General features: G+C 51.4%; 1 protein-coding gene across 1 annotated transcript in view; it reads left to right on the top strand.

The window, feature by feature from the left end:
- Positions 1 to 1,606, top strand: part of MYH9 (myosin heavy chain 9) — a 72,421-nt gene extending 70,815 nt beyond the window's left edge. The window contains exon 41 of the mRNA XM_049822358.1: positions 86 to 1,606. Coding sequence (XP_049678315.1) covers positions 86 to 203 — 118 coding nt within the window. The 3' untranslated portion in view covers positions 204 to 1,606. The remainder of the gene's footprint in view (positions 1 to 85) is intronic.
- The last annotated feature ends 16,412 nt before the right edge of the window (positions 1,607 to 18,018 follow it).

The following is an 18,018-nucleotide window of genomic DNA, read 5'->3' as shown; positions in this document are numbered from 1 at the left end:
CTTCCTTACCGCTTTCCAGAGCCTGCCCTGTTTGGTGAGTTCAGTGAAACCTTGTGTTGCTGACGTACTGTCTGTCCTTCCCTAGGCGTGGGGACCTGCCGTTTGTCGTCACACGTCGAATTGTCAGGAAGGGTGCGGGAGAGTGCTCCGATGAGGAAGTGGATGGCAAGGCAGATGCTGGTGATGCCAAAGCTACTGAATAAGTCCTCCCATTTGACCCAGGTTACATGTGATGGAGTGACCCATCCACCCTCCCCTCTTCCATTGGACTTTCAGCAAACCGTCTCCTCCTAAATTGGCTGGGGATCTGCAGAGCAAGCCCAGCTCTGTGTATCTGGAGCCATCGGGCATCTGTGTTCCTAGTTTACTCCTCTTTCCAGTTTCCTAATCCTCTTTGTATTTAATGCCAAAGAGTCGGGGCTCTGAAATCTGACCAGCAGTTTGGCCGCTACAAAGGCCTGTAGAACTGTCCGTGCCATGTCTGCTGGTGAATCCTTACACAGTTTGGAGGGAGTGGGGTTAGGGAAAGATTATTTTTGCTGTAAATCTCCTTTCGTCTTTGATTCTAGCTGCAGGGAAGCTCCTTCCTGTATTCTTTCCCCTCCCTCTTTGTTTGCTTTCGGCAATCATGTTCAGTGACCTCAGACTTCTGCCTCTTTTAATCTGCCCACCCACATGGTTTGGGAGCAGTTTCAGGAAAAACGGTGTGCTTTGGCCATGGCAATTTGCCCTTTCTTCTTTCACATGTTTCCAGGGAGGGGTGAAGAGGGAAGCTCCTCTCAGGACCAGTTACCTGGAGGACTTGCCAAAGTTGTCTTTTTTTTTTTCTTCTCATTTTTACTGTCCGGACAGATCTCTGAAGTGCAATGATGTCCTGTTAGTGTCTCTGCCTCTGAGCGGTTTCATCTAAGGTAGCGTGGACCAGTAGTTAATGACAGGCTGGGGAAGCAGAACAATGTCCTTGTGCTTGTCTGAGAATCTCTGGGGGACCAAATATATTTAATGGTAATAGACAGAATCTAGGGGAATTTAATAGGGTAGTGGGCAGAGGGTGGGGATAAGGGGAGGGAAATCCCTCTTTTATTGACATGTCCAAGCCTCTTGCACCTGCTCTGTAACCAAGGGTTGGGATTAGTTATTGTGCACCATTGACTAAGAGTATATTAAAAACCCTTTAATCTGCACAGATATATGTAAGGCCTTTGTATCTCTCGTAATAAGTAATTAAGAAAAAAAATAAAGGTCTTTATCACTGCCTTTCTATTGGGACCATGGTTATATATAGATAGTCTTTACTTTTCTACACCGTACACTGGTTGCTGGATTTACCTGTATTCTTAACCATATTGTATATGCTGCATTTAGACCTACTTATGAGCGAAGTAAAAATAATTAAATATGAAGCACCATACTGTATGCCTGAAGCGCTCTAAATGCAGGAGCCTCGTGTCCCAATTGCTGTCACAAAAAAAATTAATTTTTTTTTTTTTTATATATATAATAAAAGTGCCTTAGCATGTGCCTCAGCTGTGTGTCACCACTACAGTCAGTAATGGTTTACTGGTGCTCCACTGATGTTACCAATAAAGATTATCCATGTGCTGCAGTCTGTGTGTGTGTGTTGCCGTTCCCTCCTTCCCTAGGTGCAGTGAGGACCATACGCGTCGCCTCCAAAACCAGCGGCTGCGGTGTCAGAGCATCAGCCTGTCCCGTCAGCAGCGCTGCAGACCTCCCCTGAAGCTGAGCGACTCTCTGTAGCTGAAATCGGGCGTTACGGTACCTTCGGCGTATCACCGGGGCAGCTGGCAGTGGCCAACACCGGGGATTTTGGAGGACGATAATACACCTTGTTTTCATGCTCTCGCAGAGTTAGCTGTTCCAAACACGAGGCTGTGAGTTTGAGCCAAGCTAGTTCTGTTCTTGGCCTGAAAATGGTACTTCTGAGTCCGTAACTAACAACTGTGCAAACAAATGCTCCTCTTTGCTTTTATTTCCAGTCTCTGGAGTCAGCAGAAGGTAAGGTTAGTGGAGGAGGTGATAGATAAGTCGAGAAGTCTGTTTTATCACTGGATTGGCAAAACTGCTTTTCACTCATCTTCCAGCTTGTCCTCAGAAAATCTACTTTTTGTTATGTTTCTGCTATAAATTGAATAAGGAACTCGTGTCTGTATTCGTCTTCTGGTCTGCGGCCCCTTAAACTGCCCCAGGTGCTTGTGTGCTCTGGTGCTCCAGCCATGGCATAAAAAGCTGGAGTGTGACACCAGCACCTGGTAATTGTAACCTCATCCCTCTCATCCCAGGTTGGCAGAGTTTTAAACCTTGATGAGAAAGTCTGAGTTGGAAGTTGCGGCTGGCGTTTGCCTTGAGGGGTACGGGGGAGCAGGGAGCTTACAGTAAAATCCTTCTCAGGGGAGCACGCGTGTCTACCCAAAGGGTGGGATTTCTGTCTTGGCAAATGTTGAGAGGGGAAAAAGTCTTCTCATTAAGAAACTTAAGTGTAGGTAGAATTAAAAAAAAAAGGGGTGGGGGCAGGGAGATGTGCAGAAGGAGGAGGCTTGGAGATTCACGGTGCGTTGCTGTGTGTGTGGGTGTAGTCACGTTAAGGGGTCAGCGTGAGCGTGAACGACTTGATTTTATGTTACACGGGCTGCAGCTTTTGAAAGCCTGCATGGGGATTAATGTGTGAAGGGATGGAGGTGCGTGCGTGGAACACAGGTGCTGCGGTGCTGAAGCCTTGTGCGTATGCGCTGTTAAAAGCGGGACTGGAGTTACTCTCGTCTGGGAGTTTACTGGTTCAGATACTTCAACCTTTTTCCAAAGTGTTTTGCAGAAACATGTAGGGTATCTTTGTCAACAGCGTGCCCTTTAAATTCCATTAAAATTGCTTTCCCATCATAGGATCATCTTAAAATAATGCCAGCTGGCCAGGCAGTGCTGTGGTACAGAGCAGAACTGCCATAACACCTTTGTGCTGACGGCGTGCTGACTCTTTTAAGCTCGGGCTGCTTTTTGTGTCCTTTGTGTTGCTGTGTGTGGGTCAGTGTACGGCTTGGATGCGGCTCTGTCCTGTGCAAGATGGAAAGAGACTTGTATCTTTTTTTCCACTGGCACAGTACTTTCCTTCAACTTTCCACCTCCTTGTGCATCCCCGGGGAAGGGCCAAAACTAGTCTCCTGCGACATTTTCCACTTTGCAGAGTGCAACCTTGAGCTAGGAAGTTCTGATGGCTCCAGGTTAGTTGCTCTTCTGTGGATCTCCAGAGCTGCTAAGTGCCTCACAGAGGTTTTCCTGGGATTTGGGGGGTGGTCAGAGTAGGTGAGTGGTTACAAATGCTGTAATAAACAAGAGTGGAATAGAGATTGAACTGGGAGCTGGTCTGTGGGCCCTACAAGAGAGTTGTTCCTGCAAGCTGGTGCTGGAGCTTTGTTTGTTGTCTGCACCACCCGACCTCAGGGCTGATCCCAGCAGGTATTGGAAGGGTCCGAACGAGAGGGTGCACATAGATACAATTTCAGAAGATGCAAGGGGTGATGGTGAAGTTGATTTCAAACATTCCATTTCAAACACGGGACGGACTGTTGTGCTGGCACAAGGGATCTGTAAACCAGACCATTAAATATAATAAACCTAGCTAAAAGAAAAATAATTGATGCAGGTTACAGCGTGGCCCTCACAGGCTCTTCTAACAGCAGAACCGAGGGGCCGAGCAATCAGCCCTGTCCCAGCCTCGGGGAGGTGGAGGCAAATTGCTAAACCTGCAGCATCTAGTCCTGCTGCAAAGAGCCTGCCTGCACGGAGAGCAGCCGAGCTCTCAGCTTGTTCCTGCTACGGCTTCCCCCAGGGCAGAGCGAAGACAGTGGCCATTACAGCCAGTTCCAGCTGGGTTCCTGGGCACAGCAGCGCTGACCTGCCAGGTTTAGGAGTTAGCCCTCTTCCATTTCCTCCCCAAATTGTCTCAAGTACCACTTAAGGTAAATGGAGAATTGGTTTGTCAAAGCCGAGGGTGCAGATTAAATGGCTACGGGCGCGGGAGGGAGCTATGGTGGAAAACTGCAGCCTTCCCTGCCTGGTGGGTGAGGGACGCCTCAGATGGTTTGAGTGCGCTGAAACTAAAATACAGGCTGCTGTGGCCCAACTAGAGATCAGCGAGCAACAGGCCCCAGGGGCATTTAAAGCATTAATTGCTGGCCTGTGCTGTCCAGGAGCATCCATCCGTGCGGATGCACAGCCTGGTTCGTGGCGCTTGGTGCGGGGAAGAAGCTCCGGAGCTGGTGAGGGTCCCCCATCCTGGCCGGCTACGGGGCTCGTCTGGAAGCCCAGCCCAGCCCTGAGAGCTGCTCGGCCTGTTCTGGAGAGGCTTCGTCCCAGAGCCAGGATCTGAACTTTGCTGGGGGCATGTCCTTTTGAACCTTGTCTCCAAGCGCAGCCGGAGACAATATTCCCGGTTCCGGGACAGATAACTAATAGTAGTAGACAACTGTTTGCTGTCTGTCTGGACCTAGGTTTTTTTTACCCCTGATGCTCCAGCAGCGGGAACTAAAGCAGAAGGAAAAGGAGAAAAAACAAAAACAAAACCCCTCCAGTCCTAAATTTGTGACTCTCCCATCCTTGTTACCATCTTGAGCCAGCGTGGCTGAGCAAAACAAACAGCTGAGCAGCAGTGCAGCAAGAGGAAAAGAAAACCGTGAAACATCTTGAACGATGATGGTCTGGCACGTGAGAGGAGAGGAGCTGGAGTCCCTTCTCACGCCAGCTCCCTGCGGTGGGGCAGCCTCCCTCACCGAGACTGGGGAGGGCTGGCCTACGGTGCTTTACAATTTGGGTAAAAGGACACTTAAAAGTCGATTAGGTATAAGTACGGTCACTCTTTGGGCTGGGCGATCGCTCGGTCGTGCACGAGGAGCGTTCACGGCAGGCTGCCTGCTCCGCTCACCGACGGCGGCTGAGGACGCGTGGAGGCGGCAGAAATCTGCGGGACGCGGTGCTGCCCGGGTGCCCCACGGGAGAGGTCTGGTCTGCATCGGAGGTTTCGCTATTGCTCAGCACCCCAGCCCCAAGGAAGAACGAGGGAGGAAATGGAGAACTGATGATGATGGAGTGGCTGACCTCGCAATGCCGTGTTACTCATAATATGGTTGCATGCTGCTAATTAATCTGGAATTATACTGTGGATGGCTTCATTCGCTACAGCCTTAATTGACTTTTGATGGAAATTGTGCAGAACCTCATGGAAGGGGGGAGTTATGGCAGGGTATATCACTCAGGATAAATGGATTGCTTCCTCAGGCTCCATTTTAGGAGAGGAGCCATCACTCAAATCCCTGACCTCATATAAGGCCCAGCCTAAAGTGGGGCTCTGTGGCCAGAAAAAGTCTCACTGGAGACAAAGTACTAGTGGAAGGGACTGGTTGTGGTCAGCCAAGATACTTGCCTAGAAGCCACGAGATGCCGAACTGTATAGCCAAGAGACGTGCTGACCAGCCGGCCCCGTAGGGCAGCCTACACCAGCTTTGTGTGTGAAGAGATAACTTGATGGAGAAAAAAAAGGAGGAAAAAAACCCCAACCAACCCTTGGAGCTGTGATCGAAGAAATTCGCTTCCTGCTCTTCATTCCCGCTGTATCCAGGGAAACATCACCCTGTGTTGCCTTATAAAGAAACAGCATCGCACCAAAGCCGAGCCCACCTTTCACTTTTCCTCCCCCAAACTCCTGGCACCGAGCGCTCCTGGTGCGGCAGCAAGGGAAGCATCCTTCCTCCTAACCCAGGTACAAAAGCACTGAGGCAGTTTTGGCTGCCTCTTCCCAATCCTGGGCTGTCCCTGGGAACGGAGAGGACCCCTGGCAAAATTTTCCAGCCCTGCAGGCTGCTGGGTGGCTGCAGCGTTCCCAGGCTGCCCCATGGCCAGCGGGCATGTGTTGAAAGCTTGTTGTTTCATTTCCTTCTCAACACTTCCTCACCGGGCACTGAGAGGGGCATGGGGGCTGCACGCACTGTGCCCGTGCTGCCAAATTCATCCCGGCTCAGAGACGGCTTTCAGACCCTGTTTCTGCCTCCCAAAACCTCCCCTGCAGCCGGTGCAGGAGCGAAGAGCTCATCTCTGGAAGAGAGACCGGCTCCGGTCTCGGGCAAGGCTCTCGGCTTGCCTAAGAAGTGCTAATGTTGTCGCTAGGAACTGCAGCAGGCTTTGAAGCAGAGGCTTCGGCACAGCCAAAAAAAGGTTTTAATGAGGTAACACGCAGCCCAATTTGCTGCACAGGCTTTTGATCCTTTCTGCTGTCGACACGATTGCGTGTTGCGCAGCTTGCAGTGAGCCAGCTCATCGTTTTCGGAAGCACGAGGCACCCAGCTGTCTTGCCCTGATGTGTCCTTGTGGGTGAAGGCACGGATAAAGTTCTTGATCAGCTTCTGCTTGAAGCCAGGCTCACCATTTCCCTCTCACCTGGGAAGTTTCTGGGAGGCGACTTCGAGGACACGGCTTATGCTCCAGCGAGGATCTGCAGTTAAGAAACTGCGGTGGGACCCCGCACGAGGAAAGGTGCGGGGTTTGTGCTGTCCGCGTTTACTCGAGCCCTTGCTGTGAAGCTGAAGGGAGTTTATCTGCACTACAACCCCGCTCCTTTGCCGAGGGAAGCGCTCACCTCTCTGCTGCAGCCAGGGAGTTTGGTTCAGCGGAGAGACGCTCAGCGCAGCCGGGAGGCCCGTTCCGCTGCAGGGTAACTAACGTCAAGTATCTCTACAGCGTAGGAGGAGATCTACGCCAAGAGTAAAACCTCACCTGCCCCAGAGGTCGTTTGCCTGAATCGCTTCCGCGGGCAGAAGGTGAGAAAACCAGAGCTGTTGGAATAGAAAAGCTGGCGGAGCGGCTGGGGACAAGCGCCTGAATTTGCGGAGCTGACTGGTGCAGGCAAGCGTCGGGACACGGATGGGACCAGCGCAGGCGTTCCAGCGACCGAGGATGCGGCACCGTGTCCAGCGTGGCCTGCAGGGCTGGTCCTCCCCTCGCAGGGCAGAGCACGGCGCTGGCGTAGTGTTGGGGGGATGCTGAGGACGAGCAAAGCCTGGCACCACGTCCCCGTGAAGGGACCTGGCTTGTTTGCTTTGGGCAGCGGATGAATGAGGGTTAGGGAGAAAATGATGGAGGGAGACCGGATCGCAGCTTCTCCAAAGCGATATTTCAAGGTCTTGGTCCCCTGAGTGGACTGAGCAGCTGTTCCCTGCTCTGCTGTCCAGGATCTGACGGAGCATTCCCCCAAAATCTTCCCTCAGCATCCCTCCGGCAGCTCTGCGAGCTGTGCCACGGGACGCCCACCCTCCCTACGGCTTGCCCGGCAGGAGAGGCTGCCTCATGACACCGCCATGAACTATTAAAAGCAGCAAGACGATTAAAATAAACTGTCACGGGACACCCGTACTAAACAAAAAGCACGAGCTGCACTCCTTCATTTCCTAGGGAAGTTAAATCTATATTTGCAGGCAAGGGAGATGCCCTGAAGTCGGCCGGGCGATGCTGGCGGGAGGCTCCCCAGACCCATTTCTCTGTCAGCAAGTGGTGTGTGGGCAGGAACGCTGCTGCGGGCAGCTGACTCCGGTTTCCCCCATTTAAGAAAGCCTTTCCTGACCGCTGGGACGGAGGAAGGAAACATCCCGCGGCAGGCACCGGGGCTGGAAAGGCCGGTGCTCTCCTCCCGGCCACGGCAGAGCCGTGGTCGTGCTGCAGGAGGGTGAGAGGTGCCTGGGTGGGAGCCCACGGGGCACCTCTCAACCACCGTCCAGCTTGCTGGGGCGCAGGGTTGAGCCCTGTGCCGGTGTTTTTGGGGTAGGAGGTGTATTTCAGAAGCAGGAAACCCTCCGACCCGGCTCTTGCAGGGTCAGGCATGTACACCGCAAAGGGTACGATGCGATTTCAGCCGTGCTTCCCGGTGTTCCCTGCAGCGGGCGAAGCACGGGGCTGAGGTCTGCCGTATGGCCGGGTCCCTGCCGGCACCAACAGCCCCACGGGCCGTGCTCGCGTCCTGCTCGTACGCTTTCTCGGGGCTCAAAGCTGTTTCGAACAGCCCCATCCCACCAAGGCAGAGAGCACTCCCTGTGACTTGGAGCGGGCTGGTAGGACTTTTGTCCACCCCGAGGCCAACCAGAAGAGCCCGCAGCTCCCTTCTCCGCTCAGTTTCCTCCAGCACAGGTTAAAGACTCCCTGACATCCCTCCAACTGGTCCCAGCAACCCTCCTGCCTGCCCGACGGGGCCCCTGCCTCTACGTGGGCAGGTAGCCCCTCTACCGTTACTAAAAATGAGGCGCTTTGAGGCTTTTGTTTAGGCTGGGGATAAAGGCTTGATTGCCACCACCCGAGTACCTGCAGCCGCCCAGTTCCCAGGTCGACCAGTCCCACGTCGCTCCTCGCGTGGCTGAAACTGGGGACCCATCCGCGCACGGAGCAGGGTGAACCCTTCGTGTTTAAGTCACCAGGTGAGAGCGAACCAAGCAGCAGCGATGGGTTGCACAGACAGGAACATTTTGCTTCGACTTAATTTGTTCCCTTTACCTGCTTTGCTTTCAGGTGCTGCCTTTTCTTCTCCGTGGTTGCAACCAGCACAGCCTTTCTGGCTAACCTGGGCAGCTACTGCGCCAGGATAGCGACTGCTCTCATGTGGTTTAGATGCTACTTCTTTCTGGTTTTGCTGAGCGGTGAATAGATAAAATATTTACTGTCTTTTCTCTTTTTCTCCCCCCGCCCGCCTTTTTTTTACTTTTTTCTCCTCTCCTCTCTGAACTACCCAGCAAATGCTTTGATGCTAGAGCCAGTCATAGCACAACATTTCACAGAAAGTAAGAAGTGCTCGTGGCAATTTCTGCTCTGCAATTTGAACTTCTGTCCTCTTTATTAAAAAAGAAAAAAAGAGACAAACACTGATGGGAGAAAGACTGGTCGTGAAAATATAAAACGTGCCTTTAGCAAATGCTCCCACCAGTGTCTGCAGCTGGGCATAGGCTTATGCAGAAGCTGTCGGGTAAAATTTGGTGATGTGTCGATCTGGTAAGGTCCTACTGCTAAATTACAGCCTTAGAAGATTAGGTGGAAATTGTGGATGGAGAATACTGGCTGTGACTGATGGACCGGGATGCATTTAAAAATTATCTCAGAAAACTAATGAAGAATCGTTTTAGCTGAAGAAATTTCTCGTGGGTCAAAAACTGGAGGAAGGGGATGAGTTATCAGCGATACAGCAGGCAAAAAGGGGTCGCCTTATTTATTTCCGAAGCACAGCGGGATGCGATGTGTACTTACCTGTGTTGATTATGAGCCCCGCTGAGCTTGATTATAATCCGTTCTCCCGGGCGGGCATGCTGCGCTCGGTGGCACGGAGGAAGTGCAAAAAGAATTTATCTGCGCCAGGATGAAATGTGATTACCAGCTGCACGCTACAGCAGGGGCTTATTTCTGAGGGTTGGGGATCCCACGCCTCTCAGCTAGCCTATGAGTCCTAAAGCACACAGGGGAAGTTTATTGCAGCTGGTAACTTTTTTTTGGCCTGTTTCTGACTGGTTTGGTGCTGTGACATCAAAGCTGGCATTTTGTCACAGCACAGAGCTGATGGCGTGAGGGGATCTTCTTCAAAACCAAGCAATGGCTTGAGAATAGCTTTATATTAAACTGAGAGTTTCGCTATAAACTAATTATAAAGCAGCCGTCCCGCAGAAGTAGAGGAGCTGAAGACCGCTTTAACAGTGGTTTTAGCTGGAGCTCGAGCAATTTAGGAAAGGGATTACCTGGCGTGTGGTCTGTGCTAGCAGGGGTCTGGGCTCAGTGATGCAGCACGGCCATGGGCAGCATGAGCAGAGATTTTGGGTGCGCTGCGGAGGGATTTTGGGTATGCTGCCGAGACGTTGATGGGTGCCAGGGAAGAAGAGGGCTGAGCAGAAGCAGGGCAGCGAGCCCTCGGCTTGTAGGCTCATGCTCCTGGTAGCTCTGGAGCTTTGAACAAGGTTTTGGCAGCGGAGGGGTGAGTTCGTGCCTGTTCACGATCTGAACCTCTGGCTCTTGTTTCTCCTCCTCTCCCTTCCCCTATTAATGGCTCCCAAGGGAAAGTTCCTGCTGCAGGAAAGGGGAAGAAAAGAAAACCCACAAAAACGGAGGGGTGGAGGGGGGGAGCGACCTGCAAGGGGCCGGCCCGCCGGAGCAGACGCAGGGATGTTGGCGAGGGGGTTGCAGTGGGGACAGACACCGAAACCAACCCCCCAACGCATCCAGGCTTGGGTTCCCATCGGTCCAGGCCAGCAGGGAGCTGCACAGGAGGGTGCAAGTCAAGGACGTGTCCCCAAATCCCTAGCCACCTTCTAACAGCCGGAGCCCAGAGGTTCCCTTGGGATGCAGCACCTGGTGCCGCGCATGGTGGTGGTGGGGGCCAGAGCATCCCTCTTCCCAGCGGGACGGGCAGCTGGAGGAGATGGAAGCCCTGGGAGAGGCACCGGTGAGGGATGAGCAGCCTGTGTGCTCGAAGCAGCGCTCTGAAGGAGTAAAGAGCAGTGCTGAGGCTGTCTTAAACCCTTAGGTGTATGCGTGTGCATGAGTATGGGTGGTGTGTGTGCATCCGTGTACGTATAAGCTTACAGACGGGTGTAAACAGACGCACGTACGTCAGTTTGCGTTCGTGGATGTTATCCAGGGTGAAGTCCGTCACGTGAATGTAATTAACCTCTAAATACGTACTGCAAACTGAGGAACCTCAGCGTCGAGGTCGAATACAAAGTGTATTTGGTAAGTGTGTTAGGGTAAGAGATGTACACCTGAGGCACCCAAACAGGCTGATGGCTGGAGAATGGGAATCAAGGGGAAAAAAAAATCAGTGTAAGCGAGTCCGGGAGATAAAACTAAAGTGACTCTTCCAGAATTACGTGGTTATCGCCCGGTACCGAAATTACATTTATACAGCTGCCCTACCTCGTGCATTCCTACTGCTGAGGAATATACTCAGATTGCTTCCAGCTTTCCCCTCCGCCCTAAGTTGCCTGAATTTATAGCACATACCCGGGAGACTATGGCAATTTCCCCATTCCATATTTAACCCACATTACCCAAACCACCTTAACTCCATCTGAGTGCAACTTGGGTGAAGAAAAGCGGTATTAATAAAGTCAGAGGCAAGCCTCTGGTGGGAGCAGGGCCAGCACGGCGGTGGTAATCCTGAGTCATATAGCCGATTTCTGGGTCAGCCGGACCCTACGGAGCAGGGCTGGTGTCCCCGGCCAGCTCCAGTGTCACTCAGGCAGGGATTTCCACCACGGTTTTATCATTGGCTTCGTAGGGCTGCGGCTATCCCCTTCTGAATTTTGCGTGGGCCGGTAACGTTTTATTTTGGTTTGAATTTGTAGCCCTGCTCGCCTTCCAAATGGCTGTTCAGCAGGCAGGAACAGGAGAAGGGGCTGGAAAACATGACTAAATATGGCTGTGTTTCTGATTGCTACAGACTGCGGGATTAGCGGCCCCTTCTTGCCAGCAGCCACAGCTGAAGTTCCCAAGGTTTGAGGAGCACCGAGAAGAGCTGCAGTCCAGCCCCCCTCCCCTTTTTTTTTTTTTTTTTTTTTTTTTTTTTTTTTTTTTTTTTTTTGTTTTTGTTTTTGGGTTTTTTTTTTTTTTTTTTTTTGTTTGTTTTCCACAGAGAAATCTGCAACCTATTGTGTGGGCTAGCAAACTTGGCATCCTCCAGCCGCCTATAAAATTGCATTAGGCGTTTATATTTCCTGTAGTGGATTATGTGTTGTCTGGATTTTTGGATGACTCCGGGAGAGAGGGTTAGCCTTTTTTTCATTGGGAGCTACAAATTGCATTTGAAATAATTTCATTTTCTCGGTGATAAGAGAGCACTGGCAATTGGCAGGGCAGACGGACATGTTCCGAGACAGATGTAGGCAGCTTCCCCCGTCTGCAACTTGCACAGCCGCTCTGGCCGTGTACGCGAGGCACAGCCCTGATTCAGCCTGGCACCAGAGTACTTGCCTTGTCCAGAAGCGTGTCAATAACCTCATTGATTGCAATGATATTTCCCATGCTTAAAGTTAAGCAAGTGCTTAAATGTCACGCTGAATCACAAGAAAAGGATTTCTTTGCGCTTTCGCAGAGTCAGTTCTCTTGACCTAGCTGGCTCCGTGTTCATGCACACATCGGGTTTTTATGTGAACTCTTAGTATTTATGCAGATGTAGCACGTACAGGGGATTTTCTTTACAAACTAGGGTTTGCCTAACTTTGAAAATATCCTTTTGGCTCGTATGTAGAGTATTTATTGTGCTTTATCGCTGTTTTCTAATTTGGATCTGAAGCCAAAGAGGCAGTAATGATTTCTAGAGTGGAGAAATCACATTAAAAAAGAAGAAGTATGTTTTCAAATCTTATTTGAAATCTCTGCTGTATCAGAAACAAATAGCGTTGTGAAAGGGTGAAATCAGATTGCAAGTATGTATCGGTATGATGTTATCATAAAGTCACATAGCACTTTTCTGTGCAAAGGAAAACTGTTAATCTTTTCATACAAACTAAGGGCACGGTGTTGCGATCATATTTATATAAGTAGTATGTGTCTCGTAGTCCCTCTGATGCGAATGCTGGACTACTGAACAGCCAGCAGGTGGAGTCATCTATAATGTACGTGTTGTGATCCGGAAAGTTGAGTAAGTCCGACTGGACACGTGGAAATTTCAGTTGAAAGTTGAGACCAAGGAAAATATGAGGAATGGAACTGGAAAACTCTGCGAGCACGGAGGACACAAAGAGCTAGGACTTTAGCAGCAGAAGAGGAGGGGCCTGCAAAATGTTTGGAATAGCGAAAAGCTGGAGCAATCCTGGAAACACTCCTGTGGCTTGGATCCTGAGGCGTAATTCATGCTGTTGTAATTCGCGCAGATGGCGGCTGTCTCAAGGGAAGGCTTGAACAGCTGGGAAACATCAGGGTGTGGGCCCGCTTCAACCGCACACCCTTTCTTTATCCCTGCATCAGTCACAGAAGTGAAAGGTGATACAGGGATCCCTGTAGGAAATATCTGCAAGCTATTCAGATGGCTCCTCTTGCTAGTTGAGTCGTGTTAAGGACCAGCTTAGTTTGGCATTTTGTGTGTAACAATGCACTTTCAGATGCTTTTCAATAAACCGATTATGGAGAAAGAATCAGCCTTGCCTCCAGAGATCAGCCATGTAGTAAACTGAGTTGTAGCTAAGTGGCCTTAATAAACAGGGTGCTTCACCGAAAACAAACAGGAGTTACGTGGTAACACCCGTCCTGTTCGCATGATGTGCCCAGCCACCACAGCGGGTGTTTTGCTTCGTCCTTCGCTCCGTCTGCCTGTTACACCGGGAATGAATGTGGCCTCCAGCGGGGCATTTGCCCTTCTCGAGCTGCGCAGCCTCCAGCCTATTTGGAAACGAGCAGTTGCAAATAACGATTCGTACCGTCTGTTTGTCTGTGTGCCCACGTAGGCTGAATAACAACATCACGGCCACTCGGATGCAACAGACTCACGTCTGAGAGAGGAGAGGGTGGCACAGCCCTGAGGTACTCCAGAGACACAGCCAGGGATGTATTTACGCAGGGCCCGTGGCTCCAGCGAGGCTACCAGAGGACTGCATCAACAGCCGTCACTGCTGGCCCGTTGATGTAGACTCCAGCCTCCAGCAACCTCTGGTTCACTCATGACAGGCACCCGAGGGGAATAAATGCCAGGTATTTCCCTGCTTCTTGATCTCTGGCACCCAGAGGGTGGGGGAGAGCCAATTTATTTTTTTTTTCTTCTGGTCTGCATCCCCATGCACTCCCTGTGGCACCTCCATGGCTCACGCTATTTATGTTGAACCGGTCAGCCTCGCTGTCTCAACAGGAAAGCAAAAGACCTTTCGTTTCCCGGACACGCTCTTCACGCAGTTTCCTATTATTATACGCTTTGGGGATATAGTGGGAGGCCCCTTCGTATTAGAAGTGCTGAAGGACCTACTTTATTCCCCATCCTCTCAGGCATAAGCAGTGCAGGCAGACAGCATTCTTATGCTAACTGCATATACACAGATAACTGCATCTGCACTGCAGATGTCATACTGCTTTAGCAGCATTGGTATACCTGAAAAGGCGCGACTTTTGTACACGACGATACCCCACAGAACCACAGACCAAGCAGCAATTAGCAATGATAAATGCGCTGCAGCGATGTTTGAAGCCAGCAGGAAAATGAGTCAGGAAAGTCTTGCTCCGAGCTGTCTGGTTGATTCCCAGCTGTTGACATCGCTGCTTTGCCAGAGCACCGAGGTGCTCGGTGGTGTCTCCTGAAGCCAGGTGTCCTCATTGCAAGAAGTGGCACTGGGAAAAGACCGGGTGCCTTGTGGGTGTTGACCCACTGACTGACAGCTGCCAGCACCCTTGCGTCAGAGTGACATATCGATATTGGCCTCCTGCCACTGCTGGGGGACTGGCATCCTTCCGGCAGACGGTTTAAGTCCGGTGACAAGGTTTTTGGATTTTGTTGACTTAGGTTATTTATTTTTGGCTGTGTGCTAATTGGTGACAAGAAAAGGCAGCTTCTGTTAATAAAATTTTGTAGCAAAGAGCCCGCCCGAGATAAGCAAGGAGAAACATTTACCCACGCTCGTTGCTACGGAAAGCTCCATCATCGCTTACTACGAAACCAGGACCAAAGTGCAGGCTGAAACTTTACCTTGGCAGCACTTCATTACCTGTGGGAGTACTGCTGTCAGGAGGAAGAGTGTTTGGCTCCAGGAACTTGGCTGGCAGGATAGAAACAGCAGGAATGAGCAGGGTTGGGCAAGCCACTGAACCTCCCGTGACCCGCTTAGCAGAGAGACCAAATCTACCGGGAAGGGGAGAGGCAAAGCTGCGGGAGGCTGTGAGGGCAAGCGGGAGCCGGTCAGCAGGATGAGACATCATGAGTAGATGCTGGAAGCAGCAAGAAACTGTTCTCAGTTGTGGTGGTGGAGAGGAGAGATTTGCTTTGAACTGTTTCCTAATGATTTCTATGCCTTCGGGTCAAAGACTAATAGCCGAGTTTGTGCCTCACTTCATGCCTGTGCCTTAGAACCTGCATGAGTCATTGCCTCTGCTCCATCCGAGCACGTCGTGGGACCCAGCTCCTTGTAATTCCATAGGCATTTCACACCCAGCATCCTGATGCCACCTGATTTCCAGCCCAGCAGGAGCACCAGCACATGTTCCTTCAACGAGTCCCTTCAGGGGGTATCTTTTTGGGGGGAAACCCCCACAACTTTACTCTAAAGGATATGAATCTGTTCAGAAAGATATATTCCTCATACTAGCTTCTGAGGGCTTTCTGGAAGGATAACATTTCTTATAGTTGCCTCTCATTGATCCGTCAAAGATCAAAGCACTGTTGAGCACTCTGCAAACTTGGCCATAAAATCATGGCACGTAGGAGGAGCCTTTGGCAAGAGTGTTGTGCAGCAGTGGAAGGGTTAACAGAGGAGTCAGCTGTCTGTTTAGTATGTCTCAGATGTCACATACAAATACCTAAAAGGCAACTGGGTTGTGTGAAAGGAAATCAACGGATTAAGACTGCAGTCCCAGCTCAAAAGCTTTTATTGTGACTTCAGGAATGCCTCATATCCCATCTGTTAAATGGAGATAATACCTATCCCATAAGCACACCGTGAAGATTAATTCATTAATCTTTTTTTAAAGAGGAAATGGAAAGAGCTAGAGAAAGAATAATATGAAATATCACAGCAGCAACGAGAGAAAGCAAACGACAGCATAGAGCATGGCACCTGCAACTGCAGGTCAGTTGGGTAGGGAGGGCGCAGTACCCTTGCCTCATCTCTTTTCACCCACACCATAACTGAGGGTGCTCTATGGTGGTCCCGGCTGCTCTGTTGGCAGGTCTGCTACAGACCATGGCCAGCTGAAAACGTCTCGCCAAGGGACTGGCCTACGGCACTGCCAGCTCTCCCGGGCACTGCTGTGTGCCACGGACGGCGCAAATGCAGGATACGAGGGGAACTGGCAGCAGCTTTGGTACCTGCACGGCAGGAGATGGTGGAAATGGGGTTAGGGGAAGATGAAGAGAAAAATGGAAGCTGGGCACTGTAGAGCAACTCCTTCTTTTGATATCCCTCAAGGGAAGTACCAGACAGACACCTAGATCACAGTGAGAGGAGTGTTCCCCAGTACACACATAGATTTGTCTCCAAACTGTTTACTCCTAACTTGTCTTCAGGTTGAAGACTTCTGCCATGCCTCACAGGCAGCACCTCAACCTGTACCCTTCATCTAGAACCCCTCATTAAAATTAGGAGGAAGACAGAGAAATGTTGCTTTTCTCTGAATGAGTAGCATCCCCCCACAAGAATCTCAGCTTCTTTTCAAGCCAAGAGTGGACTGAACATGTTCCTTCAAAGTTGTTTGACAGTCTGGCTCATTTTACCAAACCCAGTCAAGATGAATGAGAGATGTGTTTACCCTTGGTGGGTGAGCAGAGAAAAGCTGCATGCAATTGTCCTCTGGGTGCCTGCCACTCCATGGGGATTTGTAATCACTTTGAAAAAAGAGATCTTCCCCATCACTGGAGGAGACAAGGTGGCACCTCAGCACAAAACATACCACTTAAAATAGCTTTTAATGTGGCCTTGAGAACTATTTGTGGATCAGGAAAAATGTGGTGTAAGGGAAGACTGCAGTCATGTATTGTAGCTGTCACTCAAAACCAAAGGCTCTATCATTTCATAAAGATCAGCACATGTGTAAAGACACACCAAGATAACCTAACTGGTCCACAGGCTTCGTTACACATGGTGGCATTTGAGAAGTCAGGAAGGGCTTCCTCCTCTGTCCATGTGCATTGACTCACAACGACCACCTCCATTCCTGGTTTTCTCCCTTTTCTCCAAAGTGTGGACAGGCGGAGAAGAGTGCCATTCCCATCCCGTAATAAAGCCGACCGCAGATCTGTATTATGATCTGCAGGTTAGTTCCCCATCAAGTTGCCACGGCTTCCCGACTACCTTCAGGATGGTACAGGCTGCCTGTGCATCCCTCGTTCTAGAGCAGACATCGTCGTTGGTACTACCAGCCAGCAGGTGTGTAATAAAATCTACTTCACGTTTCTGTTGAGGATTCTGAATTTTGTTTCTCAACATCAAAAACATGGAGACATACAAAAGGGCTGATGAACAGGCTTCAGGTTTTTGAAGACCGCTGTCTCCATCTGGTTGGAAGTCATCTGCAGCGCAACGACTGAGGAGTTTATATACAAAAATGCAGGAGAAACCCACGGAGGCCATTAGGAAAGTGAAAGCGGATCAGCCCCTTCCTCAAGAAACCAGACGCAGACTGGGGCTGTGAGGTGAGCTCTGGGGTGAGTCGCCCCGAATGGCATGGAGGAAGCCTGGAAAAGGGCAGGAAAGCCCAGTGCCATGGAGGAAGCCTGGAAAAGGCCAGGAAAGCCACGTGCCGTGAGCGATGGGAGGTTGCGGTGAGCGGGAGCAGCATCGGGTACCGAGCTGGGCAGCACAATCCGCAGGAGGGGGACGCTCCTGAGGCGGGGGATCAGTCCCCTCACCCCAAATTCACCTCAGTTCATCACCGCTCCTTACAGGCTGACCCGCAGGAACCTCACCGGGGGCACGAACGTGGCTCTGCCCGTGGCAGGACAAGACGCCCCGGGCCCAAACCACGAAGCCTTCGGCCCAGCCCCGTGGCAAAAAGACACCGGCAGGAGCGGGCAGAGCCTAGGCCACCTTCGCGCCTTAACCCTGCGGCCATCTCCCCCCCGCTCCCCAGAAGCTCCGCTCTCGCCTCAGCCCAGGCCGGGAGGCTGTGTGTGAGGGGGACGAGGCAGCCCGGCCAGCGGGGCAGGGCGGCCGCCGCCTGAGGCGAGCCGCCGACCGCCATTTTCCACCGCCCCGTCCGCCTCAGCGGCGACGGCGGCTGCTGCGGCCGGCCCCGTGCCCCGCGACGGCCGGGCCCCGCCCCGCCCCGCCCCGCCCCTCCCAGCGCCAAGCTCCGCCCTCG

Source organism: Accipiter gentilis, chromosome 18 (assembly GCF_929443795.1).
Source record: "Accipiter gentilis chromosome 18, bAccGen1.1, whole genome shotgun sequence".
Taxonomy (NCBI): Eukaryota; Metazoa; Chordata; class Aves; order Accipitriformes; family Accipitridae; genus Astur; species Astur gentilis.
This window is presented reverse-complemented; position numbering and strand designations above follow the sequence as displayed.